The sequence below is a fragment of the Syngnathus scovelli genome, chromosome 5 (assembly GCF_024217435.2).
Source record: "Syngnathus scovelli strain Florida chromosome 5, RoL_Ssco_1.2, whole genome shotgun sequence".
In the NCBI taxonomy this organism is placed as follows: Eukaryota; Metazoa; Chordata; class Actinopteri; order Syngnathiformes; family Syngnathidae; genus Syngnathus; species Syngnathus scovelli.
The window spans coordinates 8,836,303-8,852,859 of NC_090851.1; the positions used below are offsets into that span (position 1 = coordinate 8,836,303).

Consider the following 16,557-nt stretch of genomic DNA (forward strand, 5'->3'; position numbering starts at 1 on the left):
TTTGCTGAGATGTGCACCACATCCAGTGTCCTTCTACAAATGACACCTCATCTACTTGAAATAACAGATTTATTTTAGCGGTTATCCTCACTTGAAACAAATTCTAGACGTGCCATGAGCCATCCACTCGAGCTTGCTGAGCCACGTTGCGCTGTGATCAAGCAACCATCACCTTTGGTTGCTACGAGAGTGTGGAGGAGGACGCCTGTGCAAAGAGGTAGATATATATATTTTTTTAATCAAGTGCCAAGTAACAGACACAATGGAGAAGCAAGTACAATACTTAATAAATCAAGTTGCATAACTTTTTGTCATTCCAGCTCTATGAATAGCCTCATCCTGCACTGTCTTTATTCTTTTGCTCCTAGCAACTGTACTTACCATAGCAACACATTCCACCCCAAACAAATGTCACACATTTTATCAGCACAGATATATTCACTTGACTTGAATGAAAATCAGATGTGACCTGAGCTTACCTGTGTAAATATAGCATACAGTACATTAGTGTGCATGCTATCCATCAAACTGCGCACCATTAGCATGCAAAGAGAAATGGTAATACACTCAGGAAAGGTAGGGCTGAAAAGTGAAGCAATAGCACTGCATATCCTCATTTTAAAAAGTGAAAGGCATCCTTTAATAAACATTCTGAAAAGCAGGCACTTTAAGTCAGATAATGATATCTATGGCTTTTTACGTGATTATCGTGATACACATAGTCAAGGCAGGATTATAATTTATCATGCACTGCTGGGAGACGGAATATAATAAAACCTATAAAACTCATATACTGATAAATTAGGTTATGGAAGTAATTTGGCAAAAAATACTAAGGGAGAATTATTAAAAATTGTTCATTGCGGGATGACCTAAAATATAATCTTGGAGATTTACCACACATGGAGAACTGACTCATCAAAAAGTGCAACTCATGTCATGAGGTGCTTAGTGTGTAAAACTTTTGACATTGCATTAGCATATAGAAATGTCTTCATACTTTTCTTGAAAATAAAATTTCTGCCATTTCACAATGAATTTAACATGAAATAATATATCAAAAATGTGATGGTTCTTAAACCACAAGACTCATAAGAATGATCCCTTTACATAATGTCAAAAGTCATCAATGATAACAGGTCAAAATGTCATAAACATCTTTAAACTGCAGATAAGAAACTAATTGGATATATAAAAGTGTAAACTACATGAAATGTTTGCATAGAGTGTGTGTGCGCTTCTAGTCAAGCAGGGAGGGTTCTGAAGGACGTATGATGGTGGGTCTGGGAGCAGCCGGGGGCCTTCTGCTGCAGGAAGACACAGGTGGAGTACAATGGGGGAGAGAGAAACATGCAAGGAAAAATGTCATCAGCTAGTCATGCACCGTGATTCCCAAAGCACCACAAGCACCGCCACCATCCACTTTCCCATCACATATATACACCATAGCATCAGTAGCTCCATTTTCATCAAGAAATTGGCAATGACCTGCAGTTGTTGCGTTCACCAATAAAGAGCCACTTGCAAAGCCATGTGCCTTATTGTGGTATGACGCCACACTGTCACTCACCAATTGTTGGTAGAAATGCATCCATCGACTGTTGTTGCTTACCTTGGGATGCCTGGTGGTAGAGCAGGAGGCACACGTGCCGGTCTGGAGGGAATGAGTGGAACGCTTGGTTCAAAAGCAGACTGGGCAGGTGGTGGGCCAGGTCGAGTTGGTACTGGTGGAGCGCCGAATGCCGGTGAAGGGTTCAGCGGTGGGGCTGGACCGGGCGCGGGTCCCCTGACTGCTGGGGGTCGGTTTGGAGGGGGCGCTGTTGCAGCGGCAGGGCGGGTTCCTGCTGGGAGACTGAGATAGACGAACATCTCAAACAGTGTAAGACACTAAACTTATCAATTTACAATATACATTTAAAATAATCTATGAATTATTATCGCATTTTATTCTATTCCCACGCGTTACCTAGGCTCTTTGATCCAGGTGTCGTCTACCGGTGGAGGCACAGGGGTTGAAACAGTGGTGGTACTGATGTCACCAATAATGACCAGAGATTCCTTCAGCGCATGATACATTCGAAGCATCTCATCTCTCCTCTGAGCCTGCTCAGCAGACTCTTCCATCAGGCTGCTCTGGTCCCCAGCTGAGTACAGGTAGGCCAGCAGCTCAGAATGGATGAAGTCCTTTGCCTGAAGATCAAATCGCAAAATAATTCATCCATCCATCCTGCGTTAACCCTGGAATGCTCCACATGTGCTAATAAAACATAGGAAACCTACACTGTTAATCATGAGATGCATAATGGTCTTGGGCATGAGGTCTCTGATGGACTTGTTTACAATGCTGATATACGAGTCCACCAGGTTGCGGATGGTCTCCACCTGCCGCTCTAACTGTGGGTCCATAGACACGGTGTCGCCTGGAATCATGGCCTCTTCATTTTCGGCCTGGAGAGAGACAGTGAAGAAACCGGGTGAAAAGAGACAATGGACTCCACTATGGGAAATGCTGGCATATCCTGCAACTATACATATGTATATATTAGGGCTGGGAGTTTATGAAAATAATAGTATTTGTCTTGGACCCAGATGTGTGCGTTGTTGTGGCCCTCTATGTTTCGTATACAAAAAAGGGCGGACTGACTAGTGATCCTGAAAAGCTAATGTTAAGTATAAACCCAAATCTGCTTTCGTCATCACCACAATCTGGTCCAACAAGTCTAAAGTAACCAAAAGTGTCTCTGTCACATTACTGTGAGTATTATATGTTCAAACACTGCCTATTTAAAAGGTTAATACCTGGTCTTTCTCAGGGTAAACACCAGCTCTGAGGAACGAGGCTTTCCAGCTGTCTACATCCTCCTGAGTGTCACACGCCAGCTCGATCTGCCGCAGGTCTTTGTACACGTTTCTGTGGCAGGGATAGGGTAAATGTTCAAAAGGTCTAAAGGAGCAGTTGATGGCAGCATTGCCCTCACCTCTGCTCAGTGTTAAATATGGCAAAGACATGTTTGCTGGACATGAATCCCTTCTCCACATCTCTTAGTTTCAGGTTGTCAAGAGGCAACATGTACTTCTTCTCCTTCTCCTAATGAATTACACAACATACGACCATCCACTTTACTGTGCTTCATTTACAATTGAACATTTCAAATCTGTGCACAAGCTGTGAGTCCTTTCTTTACCTCCTCATCTTTGTACCAGGAAAGGGACTCTGCAGTGAGGACAAACCAGTAGTCCTTGGAGCCTCCCTTCATGATGCTAATGTTGATTGTCAACCAGCCTCGACGGATAACCTGTGCGTGAGACACCAACACTTTACTAATACAGTACGTATACACAAGCATTAAAAAAGTAAACACCCAACTATAGAAAAAAATCTTAAGGAATTCCGAAAAACAAACATGCAAGTTAAGCCCCTTCAAACAAATAAAACAAACAAACAAACAAACAAACAAACAAACAAACAAACAAACAAACAAACAAACAAACAAACAAACAAAACAAAACAAATAAACGCCTACATCTCTCTCTGCTAGACTTGGACACAAAGGAACAAAAGTGAAGTAAAATGGACATTTGTACCCTAACACGCGTTAAACTACAAAACTGACTTGCAACCAATTTGTGCACTTGTGTGAGAAGGATCAAGTCAGGAAACATTCTCGGAGTACTGACCTCCTAAACTAATGACATTTAATGACAAGAGGCCTATTTCTCAAGAGTCATTCATGAATGATCTCTTTCTCTCATCCCGCTGTCACAAAGTTCCACAAACAGAATGCTTGAAACAGACACCCCACCGAGGAGAAAGGGAACAAGAGATGGAGAAAGATGGTAAGATACTTACAAGAGGCCCTCCCTGGATCATGAAATGTAGGAATAACACGGGAGAGTTAAAAAAAAAAAAAATAGCCCACAAGGACAGAGACGTTAATGGGAATCAACAAAAGACTGTTAACCACACACTGACCAAGACACTAAAACAACCAGGTAGACAATTTTATGCAATTACCTGGTTAGGCATGACTCTCTTTTTGGTTGCATTTGCAGCCGTCCTCTGCTGTGCACTGCAAGATCAGGAGTTTTTAACAAATGGGCTCGCGTATACACAGTAAGATGCATTTTTATTATGTGGGTAATTCCAAATGTTTTTTTTCCTCAGTCAGAAAATAAAGATCTCTGTTGAGGTTTAATTGTATTGTTTTTAAGCAGTGTAGCTGGCCATCTGTCTTTGTGCAGGAAAAAAAAAAGAAAATTCAAATAATTCTATTAAACCAGAAATATCTCACTTGGCAAACCCAATGAAGTCCTCATGATTAGTGTTGATGTAGGACAGTTCGATGTCAATTAACAGGAGCACCTGATGGGCCAAACGTGACAAACATTTGCTCAAGACCATTTAACTACAAAAAGATGCAACATGCACACACACACCCACCTGGTCTTTAGTCTTGCTGTCCCTCTCTCTGACGTAAGTGGTAACGATTCGCTCCGTCTCTTCTCTAAGGCGAGGATATGATCCAAGCTACAGGCGGCAAAAACAAACACTGCTGCGGGTACGGCAATGACACAAAATACATAACAGCGCAGTGCGCGCAGTATTAACAAGTGCATGAAGCAAAAGTAAGACATGCAAAGTGACGAGTGGCACCTCCAAGTTCGACCTCGGTCAACTGTCAAAACAACATTTGCCATTGACAGCAAATATGAGGGGAATTGTGGCATTTTTTTAACAAATGAATCAGGACTGGATTGTGATCGACCTTCGAGGTACCACCGTCTTATAGCAGCATAATCTCAAACTGTGCCAGATAATCAGTGAGGTGCAGCATAATCACAAACTGTGCCAGAAAATCAGTGAGGTATACTTGAGAAGATAAAGAGTTGCCGTGAGGATGAGAAAACGCTTTAGAAAGAGGGAATAAAGCCTACTTGAAATCAAAATACTCAGCTGACAAGACAGAATCCATTTTCCAAGTTGTGATAGTGGGTCATGGGAAATTGGTTTAATCAGGGGTGGTTAAATTATTGCTCTTAGAGCTGATGGAGCGAAAAGGGCTGGTCAAGGTCCACGATTAGAGGGGCTCTTAAATTTAAAGAGGGAATCAGAGGATGAGATGGGTGCTGAGTGAAGCAATAGACAGCAACGTTCATTAGTTCTTTTTTGCTGTGCATTGTTCTATCCCTGATTGCCTTCTATCATCCTGTCACACCACCTGTCCGTGCATCTCCCGTTTACCTTTTCGGTGCACTTCCTGATCAGGGTGACAAGCTCGGTGACGACGAGGTCAACGCATTTCAGACAGGGGTCTTTCAGCTTAATGATCTGCTTTTTCACTATAGCTTCAAACGCCATGTCGGGAGTGAACAGGCCTGTCCTGTGGTGATGCATCATGGGAGTTGGACAATTAATGGAAGATGCGGTCATGTAGCGTTGTGTAGAAAGGTGGTAGAGAAAGGTGGCAGAGAAAGGAAAGCCCATGTTTGGGGAGTAAAGTGCAATGGCATTGAGGGAGACTATGACAAAAAGGGGGAGAAAAAGGGAACATTTGAGTTAGTTCTGATTCATGTTTTGGCCAATTAAACAAGCTGCAGGTTTGCATTGGAAAATTTTTTAGTGAAGGCACACCTTCAGTCACTGTTTATTTAACTAATCAAAGAAGCCCACACGACCGGCTCTTAAGTCTTCATCTGTCCCACAAGTTTTATTTTTAAAAAAAACTAAATTGCATACTGATTTTAATTTCCCCTTACATAGCACAACTGTAACATGCGACTGTGCAATAGCTCAAAACAGGATACGTCGAAAAAGCACTACCTGCCACGAAACCACAAACAAAACTGACAAAGAGAAAGAAACAATAAACAGAGACAAGTGACAGATGATTCTAATTAGACAGAAACAAAAACTAGAAATGGATGGTCACAGATGACAACACTGTAATCCTCAAGATATTTCTTTTTAAGATACTGTATATGTGGGACCACCATGCTACTCCCTTATGAGCCTGCTCCATACAAAAAAATAAATAGTGTCCATATACTTTAGTGATCGCTCATACTCACTATACTCATAGTGATTGCGCTTCAGTTTACTATTAGAGCACAAAGTAAATCTTGACAAGTAAAAAACGTCTTGTAATTGAAAAGGGGAAAAAAAAAAAAAAAACCTGCAGCTTGTTTAGTTACGAACCGGCACAGGAACACATATAGACCTGTTTCTGACCACACAGCTTCTCAGCGACATCACTGCGGTGAACCCACTGCAGCTCGGACTTTAATGTGCGAAAGCAAAGAAACTTTAGCATTTTAAGGGAGACATATTATATGATTTTGTTTCCCCCGTAATTTAGAAAATAGTGGTGAATACTGTAAAAGCACTGATAAGTAGAGATTTAGTAACACAATGACCGGGCTGAAAGTGGAAAATGGTGAAAGCGGACTCCAGAGTATTGAAGAGAAAAACTCATGGAGGAAGCTTCATACAGTGCAAGGCAAAAATGTCTCACAGAATTTTTTTTTTCAAGTTTTCAAATATTTTGCAGAAAAAAAATGTACTTGGTTGCTTAATTTCATACCGGATGGGTCAGCAGGACCTACCTAATTATTTGCAAGAAATTAAAAAGCCCCATTTCCATAATATGTCCCCATTAACGCTAATGTGAAAATGAAGTGCAAAAATGTGCAGCTGCATAAAAATAATGTCAAATCTGGGGGCAAAACTTGTCTGCACGGCAGTCGACCACACTCTCTGGTGTACAAGCATGGCAGAGACCATGCAGTGATACCTTATTAGTGCACTGCCTGACTGTGTTGATGAGTTCCTGGATGACCATGTCGATGCATTTCAGACACGGTTCTTTCAGCTTAATGATCTGCTTTTTCACTATGGCCTCAAACGCCAAGTCTGGGGTGAACAGGCCTGTCCTGAAGGACATACAAATGAGACAGACATGGAGCAGGAAGACAGGAGGTGCACATGGGGGAGGGAGGGGCACTTAACCAGAAAATAAGACAAGAGGACAAAAACAAATCAAACTAAAACAAAATCACAGCACAATGATTAGGAAAATGATGAATTGGTTGCATGGGTGGATGTTATAAGACTGACAAACAAGGAAGAGAGCTCAGACACAAGCTAACAGAGAGGTAGGCCAAGTGTTGATACGCAGGATGTTCCAACTTGCCTGACTCCGTGGATGTTTTTGATAGCGTAACTAATTTCTTTCCTCAGCTCCTTCTCATCAAACTCCATCTAAGACACAAGGAAGCAAAGGCCTGTTAACAATGACCCGTCATTATCTGTCATTATCAGATATTACGTTACTATAATAGTCACCTTCACTAGCTCAAAAGGAAAACGCTCATGAAAAATGCGGTTGATCTTTGCTCCTCCAGATAGGTTGGAGGTGTCCACCTGATCCCCCGAGCCTTCAATGCACTTCTCAAAGTCCACGCCAAACTGCTGCACCATCCTGCATGTGAAGCAGCATAGTAGTTTTCAAATCTATTTGCATCTACGCGTGCGTGTGTTAGTGTACTATGTGTGTGTACTGACTGAAGCAAAGCTTTGGTTTTGCGTGCAGGATCATCAGGACGAAAGTTTTTATATTCTTCCACCTCTTTCTCCAGGGAGAGAAGCTGACTTTGCAGCTTACTGCGTAGCCCAGGCAGAGTTTCACGGATGTGGTTGGTAAGTTGCTGGAGGAAAAGAAAAATGTATATAAAAAAATTTGTATGAAAAAAAACAAATTTGTATTGAACTTCTATACTGAATTAACTAATGCAATAGACCATTTGTGTTAAGAAATATTTGGAGCCAATATAAATTAGCAGTACATTGGACGTGCTAAGGAATTGTGGCTTTGTCTGTATATTTGCAGATTATTTTTTTTTGGGTGGAGGAAGTGTTTGTTTTTTTAGTTTATAAACCTGATTTAGTGTCTTCTGCAGGTGTGGTGTGCCCATGCGCTCTGCAAAATGTCTGTATGCAGGATGGGACAAGAAGAATTTGCGCTCAGCCGCCAAAGCGGCACGAATATCTTTCTTCCCATCAATGTCCTTCTGACTCCGGTTCACCACCCCAATGTAACCTGTCGAGAAGAAAGACAGAACATTCTACTGTTGTGATATCAAACCAGTGTTTAATTTGATTTTAAGTGGTACTGATGGTATTTGTTGAGCGTGTGAGTGTGTGTGGTCTCACCCCTGCGGAGAGGAAGGAGTTTGTTTTCCAGAATGTCTCGAGCATCAGTCCCCTCATCCATCAAGTCCAGCTTGGTAATCACTCCTATAGTCCGCAGACCTGAAAACAAAACGCGTCAGCCAAAAATGGCACCTTAATATTTTTCTCGATTTCAACAAAGACACCACCATTGTTTTGTGTGAGAAATTGAATGGATTACATTTATCGGCCCATGCAAGCAATGTAAATGGATGAAGGTGAGAGTTGCACTGAGCTACATGCTAACATCAACAATAGAAATTTCAGATATTACATTCATCCCTTGGTTAATGTCACCTATGTTGGCTTGCTTCACTATACTCGCCTCATATCAAAAGAGGAATTCCAACTGTTACTAAACTTAACAAAAAGAAAGAGGTGCAGTTTTCAAAGCAATTTGTCAAATTATGGGGCAATTGCTGCTAGCTGGGCTAAAAATGTAATGAGGCTGAAAAATAGCCCCACTGTACATAATAATTTTATATTAAGTCAAAAAATGTACACATCCAGTTTATAAAATGGTTAATAGCATGATATAAATTAAGATGGCTAATGCTAATTCATACTATTAATAAAAACGTGAAACAAGAAAGTCACATTGAAGAGAACAGGTTGCTAAAGATAACAAACTTGACGAATTCAAACGACAACAAACGCCGTACCTTGAGGATCGACCTCTTTGGCAATCTTGAGGGCATCGGAGTTGGCCAGGTCCATATTAGCGGGAGTGACGGCCAGAATGAGGCAGCTCTCCTTGGTGATGAACTGTAGGAGCATGTCTCTGATCTGGTGTTCGATGTCTGCAGGCTGGTCTCCTACAGCCACTTTGGTCATTCCCGGCAGGTCAATCAGGGTCAGGTTTAATACTTATAGGTACAAAGGAGGAAATAAACTTGAAGCAAGATGTCACATCAACGTTTGTGTTTTATCGTTAGTGTGTCTCTTCCTCACCGTGAGGGGAGTAGACTCGAAGGTTGATTGGAATGGGTGAAATGCCTTTGTTGGATCCGGTGAGCCGGTCCGTTTCCGCTTCAATCTCCTGACGGACTTCATCAAAGTCCACAAATTTACGGCCCTTGCAGTGCAGAAACTCTGCATACTCTGCAAAGAGAAAATATAAAAATGTGATGATGCAGAGAATAGAAAAAGACCATTTGGGAGCACCGCTTTGACAGCCACATTAACTCAGTGTTGGTGTTTCAATTTCGTTGTATCAGACGGCCATTAGGAGAACTTTTCTCATCCAAGTTTGAAATTGTCTTTTTCTAAATTCTTCTTTCTATGACACTTTTCTTTTCAAACATAACTTATCCTAGCTGACTAGCTGCCAGTCAGTCATCTCTCGACCAAAGTCAACTGGGATAGGCTCCCGCACATATCAAGGGAGGCTCAGCGATACAGAGAACGGATGGATGGGCAGTTAAAGGTAACCTATTTTTTGTAATATCATTATATAATCTGTTTTAATACATATTCATATGTATATGCCCCCCCCCCCCCCAAAAAAAAAAAATCTGTTTGCTCAGTAAATGTTTACCCTGATCAGCCGGTGACCTTCAGTTTGAGTTCCTGTGCAATTGAGTTTAAAACCCGTTGACTTGTCAATTCAACTCCTAGAGTGAGCAATAGCGACATCTAGTGTTTACGGATTCTAATTATGTGGGGTATGAATTTTGGATTACCACCTGTTATTTTCAAGAGGAGAAAAGTGGATATGTTTGTTTTGAGTGAGGCACTAACTGAGACATCTTCTATCAGAGTAGAGGATGCCACTGTTCAAATTTATTAGTCCCTACAATAGGGAGATTTGAATACAGTACATGCGTTTATACCTACGATGTAGTACATATTTCACTTGCCTGCTTTGTTGTTAACAAGTTGCAGAATAAGAGGACGACGAGTGACGATACCAGACCCTCTGGGCAAGAAGTCTCTGCAGGGGGAGACACAAGTGATGTTTAGCAAACACTAAACCAAACAGTATCTGGTAAAGGTTAGGTACATAAAGGTAGATAGAGGCAGGCAGACAGACATACAAATAGATAAACCCTTGCTAAATCAATAGTTATTCCACTTTGAATTGCACCAATTGCCAACGATGCAGACTGACTGGCTGGTCACTCAAGAACAGGAAATGACGGGGACTAGCGCAGCTCCAGTGGGAGAGTTTAACACCCTGTTGAATTTAAAATTTTTAACAATACCAGACTAGAGGCCATGAATTAATTGGTCGCAAAAAAGCCTGCAGTTCAGTGGCTGTGGGTAAGAGTTTCATCTGGTCATGCTGGTGTCAGTGCAAATGCTCCCACCAACACAGACACTTCGACAAGACATCTTTCACCTTCCCTTTGTGCGCATACAGTATGCATTCATCAGAATGGAAACTCCCGTTCAATTGAATTGTGATTATTTCCAGGTCAGTGATGCCACATCACTCAAGGCAATGACAACATGTCTGTCGTTATAAGAGCCACACTGATTCGATGCACTCAGTGAAATACTTGCAATGTTAGTAATGCAATAACGCCACATATAATGTAATTGCTTCTAATTGACATTTTGATAGGAGTTGTTTAAGTTGTTACATTTGGTGTTTCATAAGAAAATATTACTTCTCATTTCATTGGGAGTAAAACCGTATTAGGTTTACATGCACTTTCCGTTGTCAATCCAGAGCTGTCATAGTTTTTATTTTTGAGCGCCATATGCATAAATAAATTATTTGCAAATTTTTCTCTTCAGATGTTTCGATGCTAAAAAGAAAAAGCGACGTGACGCACCACATTTGTGTACACGGATGGATTGAATATTACAAAATTGTCAATTGTGCATTTAGACTTCTTACTCACACACTTCTGCCTTTGTGTTGCACACCACACTGTGAACCAAATCACACATGCAAGAATGCAAGGACAGATGTCTAAGTGACTGGAGCGCCAAACAGTCCTGTTGAACAAGACTGCGGGTTCCGCGCCTTGCATAAGGGTACCTCGACTGTAGTCAGGAAGCTGGCTACTATTGTTGCCATTTTACATTTATTGTCGATTGCTCGATTCCATACAGACGAGTTATTGCTGCCTAAATTTATAAAATATACAATAAGAAAATAAATACAGTATATTCATCAAACCTGCCACACACTGCAGCATCTTATTGGCAAGTTAACAGGACACACACACACACACAGACAGACCTACACACTGACAACCACTCAAACCCACTCATGCTTGTTAGCCAGTGCTGACGGAGCATTCAGGAAGTTACACAACAATCCCATCCTCCTTCCTTAGGACTTCCTATCAACTTGCGAAAGAAAGCGGCAAACCAAATTCTGGGACTGCATATGAATGTTGAAACTATATCTTCACATTAAGTTCTGTTAAAAAGGAGCGATATGAACTTGTGTTTTTTTGTGTTTGTCCCATTGTTTTATGAAAAGTGCTTTGTTACAGCTGCGGCTGCTGTGAAATGTAAGACATAAATGAAGTTGTAAATGCAGACTAGTGAATTGTAAATGGCTTTAAAAAGGTTGCTCAAAGTGTCAAACGCAACAAAGAATATCAACAGCTTCATTAGTGGGCTCATTAACAAACATGAAAATAGCTCGTGCGCCCTTTGTGAGAGTCTGCAAGAGTGTGTCATGTACACATGCCAGTGCAGCTGGTGATATCACTGATGACCCCACACATCAGCGCATCAATGGCCCTACTGTCTCCCCCAGGAACCGCTTGGAACCCACAGACAAAAGGCAAAAGGAAGGCATGGCCGCATAAGACACATTCCCCATCTCAGCAGTGACAACATCCTGAAACTGAGACACGTCAGATGTTCCTTTTCTGACCTTGCATGAACAGTAACTGCTTGTAAAAAATCTGTGTGCCTGAATAACCAGTGATGTTCTGACAGTTTTTTTTCTTATTTGTCCGCAGGGGGACCTCATTAAGATTCTGTCAGTCTCACTCGAAAAGCACACAAATTCAGCTCTTTCAGTTGCCATCCTGAAAGACACCAACCGGTTTTGCCTTTTTATGCTCATAATCCATTTAGCCAGGAAACAGTATCAAGTATCAAGGATCAAGTTCAACCCCGTAGGCCAGATCAGGCACACCAAATTATTTTGTTTAGTGGAACTCCAAAACAGTTTTTCATCCAATTTCTTATGTATAGTTTCTGGGTCACAATGGTCTTCTGAGGAAAAACATAACCACAATGAGGCACATGACAATGGACGCTGTAAATATTTTTTTAAAGTCAGACATTGACCTGGTTTATGCATGGTCGATAAAGGCTGTATTTACAACCTTCTTAAGGAACTGTGAATTTGTTAATGTTTGACAGAATAAGTGAAGCTGAGAGAGCAAACAAATAAATTCTCGTGTGTGTTATTTCTGGACGTATTTGTTCAAGCTAATTAAACCATGGGTGTTTGTCTTCAAGACGTACACAAAATGCTTGCGTAGAAAGCGCAAATGTTGATGGTGAATAACTCATCTTCCTAAAAGGGGGAAAAAAACCCACCGTGAGTGCGCCTAGTTGACGGCTTTTACACAAGTAGTAAATGAGAGATGAAGCGAAAATATTTGACTTCGTAAGTGTCACTGAATCAGCCACACTGAAAAGTTTCCACAAACAGTACAACCTGCCAACGAAGTTCTCCAGAACCGAGCTCTTCCCTGCGCTCTGGCCGCCGACGACCGCTATTTGGGGCAGCTCCAAGTTGCAACTCTGGCCGATGGAGCTGAAAGCGTCCTGAAGCTTGTTGATGAGGGGAATGAGGTCTTCCATCCCCCGATTTCCCATGATGCCACCCCGGTCCGCTCAGCGGGCTCTAACTACTTGTCTTGTCTGTCAAAAAGAAGGCCAACGGGTCGCTTTTCCAAAGTTCTATATGGAATTGCGCGGTTAGTCCAATATCTATGGTGTATCTTAACACCCCCGTAAAAGGATAAGATAATAAATGTTGACACGCCTGGGATGCAACAAAACAAGAAGCAGACTAAAATACGGAGTACTCGAGCCACATTGACTGTTAACTTATTCCATTATCCGGTCAGGCGACACACACCCAGCCTCCGGACTGGAAGCTCAGCCCCGCCTTCCTTCTCTCATTGGTCGGCTGAACCGTCAGTCAGAATCGACATACACGTTCCAAGATGTGTTTTAAAAAGCACCATGGACGGAAAATTGGTGAACTTGTAATGTCACAGGAATTTAAAATGGCCTCAAAACGTGTTGTTGCACAGAGTTGTGCAAATTAAATACAACACCAAATTGCTGTTGCTCCGTAGAAGATGACGTTAACTAAGTAAAGACGTCACACAAATTCACGTTTTATCTTTCGGTCAGATTTCTCACAAATGGTCTCAGTCCAGCCATCAGAGGGCGTAAAAGACCTAACAACTGTGCTGTGAAATTTTTGTAATGCAAAATGAGCGACTTGAATAAAAGCGTGGGAAACACTGAGCTAAACGACACTGTGTAGACACTATGTGGATTGTGTGTCAGACATTGAAACCTTTGTTGCAGTCGGGGCGGCGGGACTAGATTAGCAAATTGCTTCCCTTTTCAACATATGTCAAATGTGAAATGGAACTGTGACACACGTGTCGTGCACTTGCCGAAATAAAAAAATCAAACCAAATATGAATATGTTTCACACGCACGCACACACTATGAAAATGTCAGTGTCATTTTTTTTTTGATTTTATATTCAAAATCATCAAAAGTCCCTCCTTCACTGTCTTAAACCAAATCACACTTGATTTTTCATGATTGTACTCATATGTATAGCTGAGCACCAGCAAACCGCTTTTGTTTCCCATCACTTTAAACAAAAACACTGTAATTGAGACATTTGAACTCAACAGCAAAATCATCACCGGTTAACAATAAAATAAAAACAAGATAACCTGTCATGATGATGTAGACAAAAATTGACTGCCATTTCTTTCATTATTTTATTGATACGATTATTTATTCCAATCAATAAATAGCTATTTTATCTGTCCTATGTGACATTATCTAAAGTTCTAAACTGTATGACAATTTGTTGTAATTTCTGTTTAAACACCAAACTTGAAACGCTTGCATGATTTTTTTTAAACAAGGATGTCACTCCTGCTGTTGAAACAGAAGGAAATACAGAGTGTTAAAAAACAAAAAAAACAGCCAAACGACAATACAGGCAAACATCTTTATTCTGTTATAAATTAAAGCATGTTGTTTAGTTATTTTGTCAAAAACCTTTCCAATCATAATATGTTTATGAGATTTCTTCAGAGTGGTGATGTGCACTGCACTCAGACATTGCAATACACTGATTCAGATTCATTTGTGACGAGAATGGTGGCGTATGTCACGTTTGGAGATTGTTTGGAGACCTGGCTGCTGTTCATATGGCTGTGGCTGACAGTGGAATAGAGTAGACTGTCTGGGGAAATCAGGGAATCACTATATTTGCTGGTGTCCTGGCTTTGAGCTGTAGATGACGGCAGGGCATCAGATGATTTGATCTTTTCTCTGGAAACCGTTGCATATCCTGGGGTCTCGTCCATTGCTTTTTCTGTTAAAAAATACACTTGCATTACTTTAAACTATCTGTTAGTTTCCCTTTCGTCCTTCTAAAGAATGAGTCGTCGCTCTATGTTATTCATACCAGAATATGTGCTAATCTTCCTTTTTTGCTTTTTGAAGTATATGAGAAGAACTATTGCCAGGGTGAGTGTGATTACTCCAAGGCTTGCTCCAATGTACAATGGTTTCACTGCAAAGAAACACAAAATCAATTCACGGAATTCTTTGTTTTACGCATATGGTACTTTTGTCTTTGATGGCTAACTAAAAACAACTTACTAGAGGATTGGGTACTTGGACGAAATTGCTCGGTTGGGTTTGTTGTTGGCTTGTCTTGTTTGGGTATAGGAAAGAAAATTGGAAAAAGGCCCAAAGACCCACAGAAGGAAAACTGAATGTATTCTATGTGCCTTTTTAACTTACCAGTGCTGTAGCGATCAGGCTCTTTAAATATATGAGATGAAATATGAAAAAAAGAAAAAAAAAAAATGAGACGTGTGTCGTAAACACGAAACAGCGTAACTCAAGGATCCCCTGTGTATATATATACTATATATCGGCATATATGTGTGCATATATAGTTTGTGTGTGTGTGTATGTGTGTGTGTTTGTGTCGTTAAGACTTGACTTAACACTTAACAAAGAAACACAAAATCAGTTCACGGAACTCTGTGTTTTACGCATATGGTACGTTTGTGTTTGATGGCTAACTAAAAATATCTTACTAGAGGATGGAGTACTAGGACGAAATTGCTCAGTTGGCTTTGTTGTTGGCTTGTCTTGTTTGGGTGCTTTTGTTGTTCCTAAAAACGTATAGGAAAGAAAATTGCAAACAAGCACAAAGCACAAATAGGAAAAGATAACGTATATGGTGTAAAGCAGTCAGCAACATTTGTAGTGATTTTGTGTGGCAGGATTTCTGCTGACACTCCTCAAAGTTGCTTTGTGCCAAAACAAAGTGATACAGAATCGATGGACGGACAGAAAAGCATATGGACGGATAGTTTCCGATAGCAATTACACATGGAATTTAGAGTTTCTTTAGTTGGTGTTATGAGGTGTAATCTCTCACGTCCCCGCACTGAAAAATATCCCCTGGTGCAGACTTAATGAAGAGGTCAAGAGTGTTGAGTTCTATATCCACTCACCTTCTCTGACAGTGAGGACAACTTTTTCGAAATGATCTAGTATAACCGGTCGATCCCATCCACACCAGTAGGTACCAGCATCCTTCTTTGTCAGCTGAGAGAAAATAACTCTGAATGTTTTTCCTTCATCTTTTATGCTGTATCTTCCTTTTGAATACCATCTCATCTTCTCCTTGCTTTTTATTAGGACATCGTCATCATAACCACAGTTTTTCTCGCAGAAGTATTTGGCGTTATCAAATAGACCGTTGTTAGAGCATGTTATTGTAATGTTTTCCCCAGATACTCCTGTGACTTTAGTCTCCGTGTTTGCTGTCCCTGCACCAAACAAAGAGAAGAATCAACTTGTATCACTCACTTATTTTGTAACTTACATTTCAATGGATGAGGACAGTAGAGAAAATTGAAGTGAGGTATTTCTTACCATGCATAAGAAATGCGATTACAAGGAAAAGTATCTCCATGCTCTCATGAGTTCTCTTTTACGTTTAGTCTCTTGAGTTGTTCTTTTTTCTGTTGTTGCTTGGTTCCTTTTTCCTATTACTGCACTTCCTCTGTTGATTCTCTCTGCCCCTGAAAACCCTTACCTTATGAAAGACTCAGAAAGTT

The 16,557-nt window shown here is 40.9% G+C and overlaps 2 protein-coding genes across 8 annotated transcripts; both read right to left on the reverse strand.

Annotated features, from left to right (window-relative positions):
- Positions 1-52: 52 nt before the first annotated feature.
- LOC125968587 (dynamin-2) lies at positions 53-13,312 on the reverse strand. Of its 5 annotated transcripts, none has more exons than XM_049719819.1 (20): positions 12,867-13,311; positions 10,087-10,160; positions 9,179-9,328; positions 8,890-9,093; positions 8,210-8,308; positions 7,936-8,096; positions 7,562-7,704; positions 7,343-7,478; positions 7,191-7,258; positions 6,792-6,930; positions 4,442-4,528; positions 4,293-4,363; positions 4,016-4,070; positions 3,186-3,296; positions 2,979-3,088; positions 2,800-2,911; positions 2,281-2,448; positions 1,967-2,190; positions 1,613-1,852; positions 53-205 (listed from the first exon to the last, which is right to left on the reverse strand). In XM_049719819.1, the coding sequence occupies exons 1-20, from the start codon at positions 13,025-13,027 to the stop codon at positions 169-171; spliced, it is 2,550 nt and encodes an 849-aa protein (XP_049575776.1). In that variant the 5' UTR covers positions 13,028-13,311; the 3' UTR covers positions 53-168. The 5 variants fall into 5 exon arrangements, with proteins under 5 accessions (XP_049575776.1, XP_049575775.1, XP_049575773.1 ...); XM_049719818.1 differs by lacking the exons at positions 53-205; positions 6,792-6,930 and adding exons at positions 617-1,304; positions 5,243-5,381 and having other exon boundaries at positions 12,867-13,312; XM_049719816.2 differs by lacking the exons at positions 53-205; positions 6,792-6,930 and adding exons at positions 617-1,307; positions 5,243-5,381 and having other exon boundaries at positions 12,867-13,312.
- Positions 13,313-14,406: 1,094 nt separating this feature from the next.
- Positions 14,407-16,528, reverse strand: LOC125968355 (CMRF35-like molecule 5). 3 transcript variants are annotated; one of them, XM_049719333.2, is made up of 7 exons: positions 16,373-16,528; positions 15,949-16,266; positions 15,526-15,603; positions 15,224-15,244; positions 15,080-15,133; positions 14,883-14,990; positions 14,407-14,789 (listed from the first exon to the last, which is right to left on the reverse strand). In XM_049719333.2, the coding sequence occupies exons 1-7, from the start codon at positions 16,410-16,412 to the stop codon at positions 14,527-14,529; spliced, it is 882 nt and encodes a 293-aa protein (XP_049575290.1). In that variant the 5' UTR covers positions 16,413-16,528; the 3' UTR covers positions 14,407-14,526. The 3 variants fall into 3 exon arrangements, with proteins under 3 accessions (XP_049575290.1, XP_068506691.1, XP_068506692.1); XM_068650590.1 differs by having other exon boundaries at positions 15,080-15,244; XM_068650591.1 differs by lacking the exons at positions 15,080-15,133; positions 15,224-15,244.
- Positions 16,529-16,557: the final 29 nt, after the last annotated feature.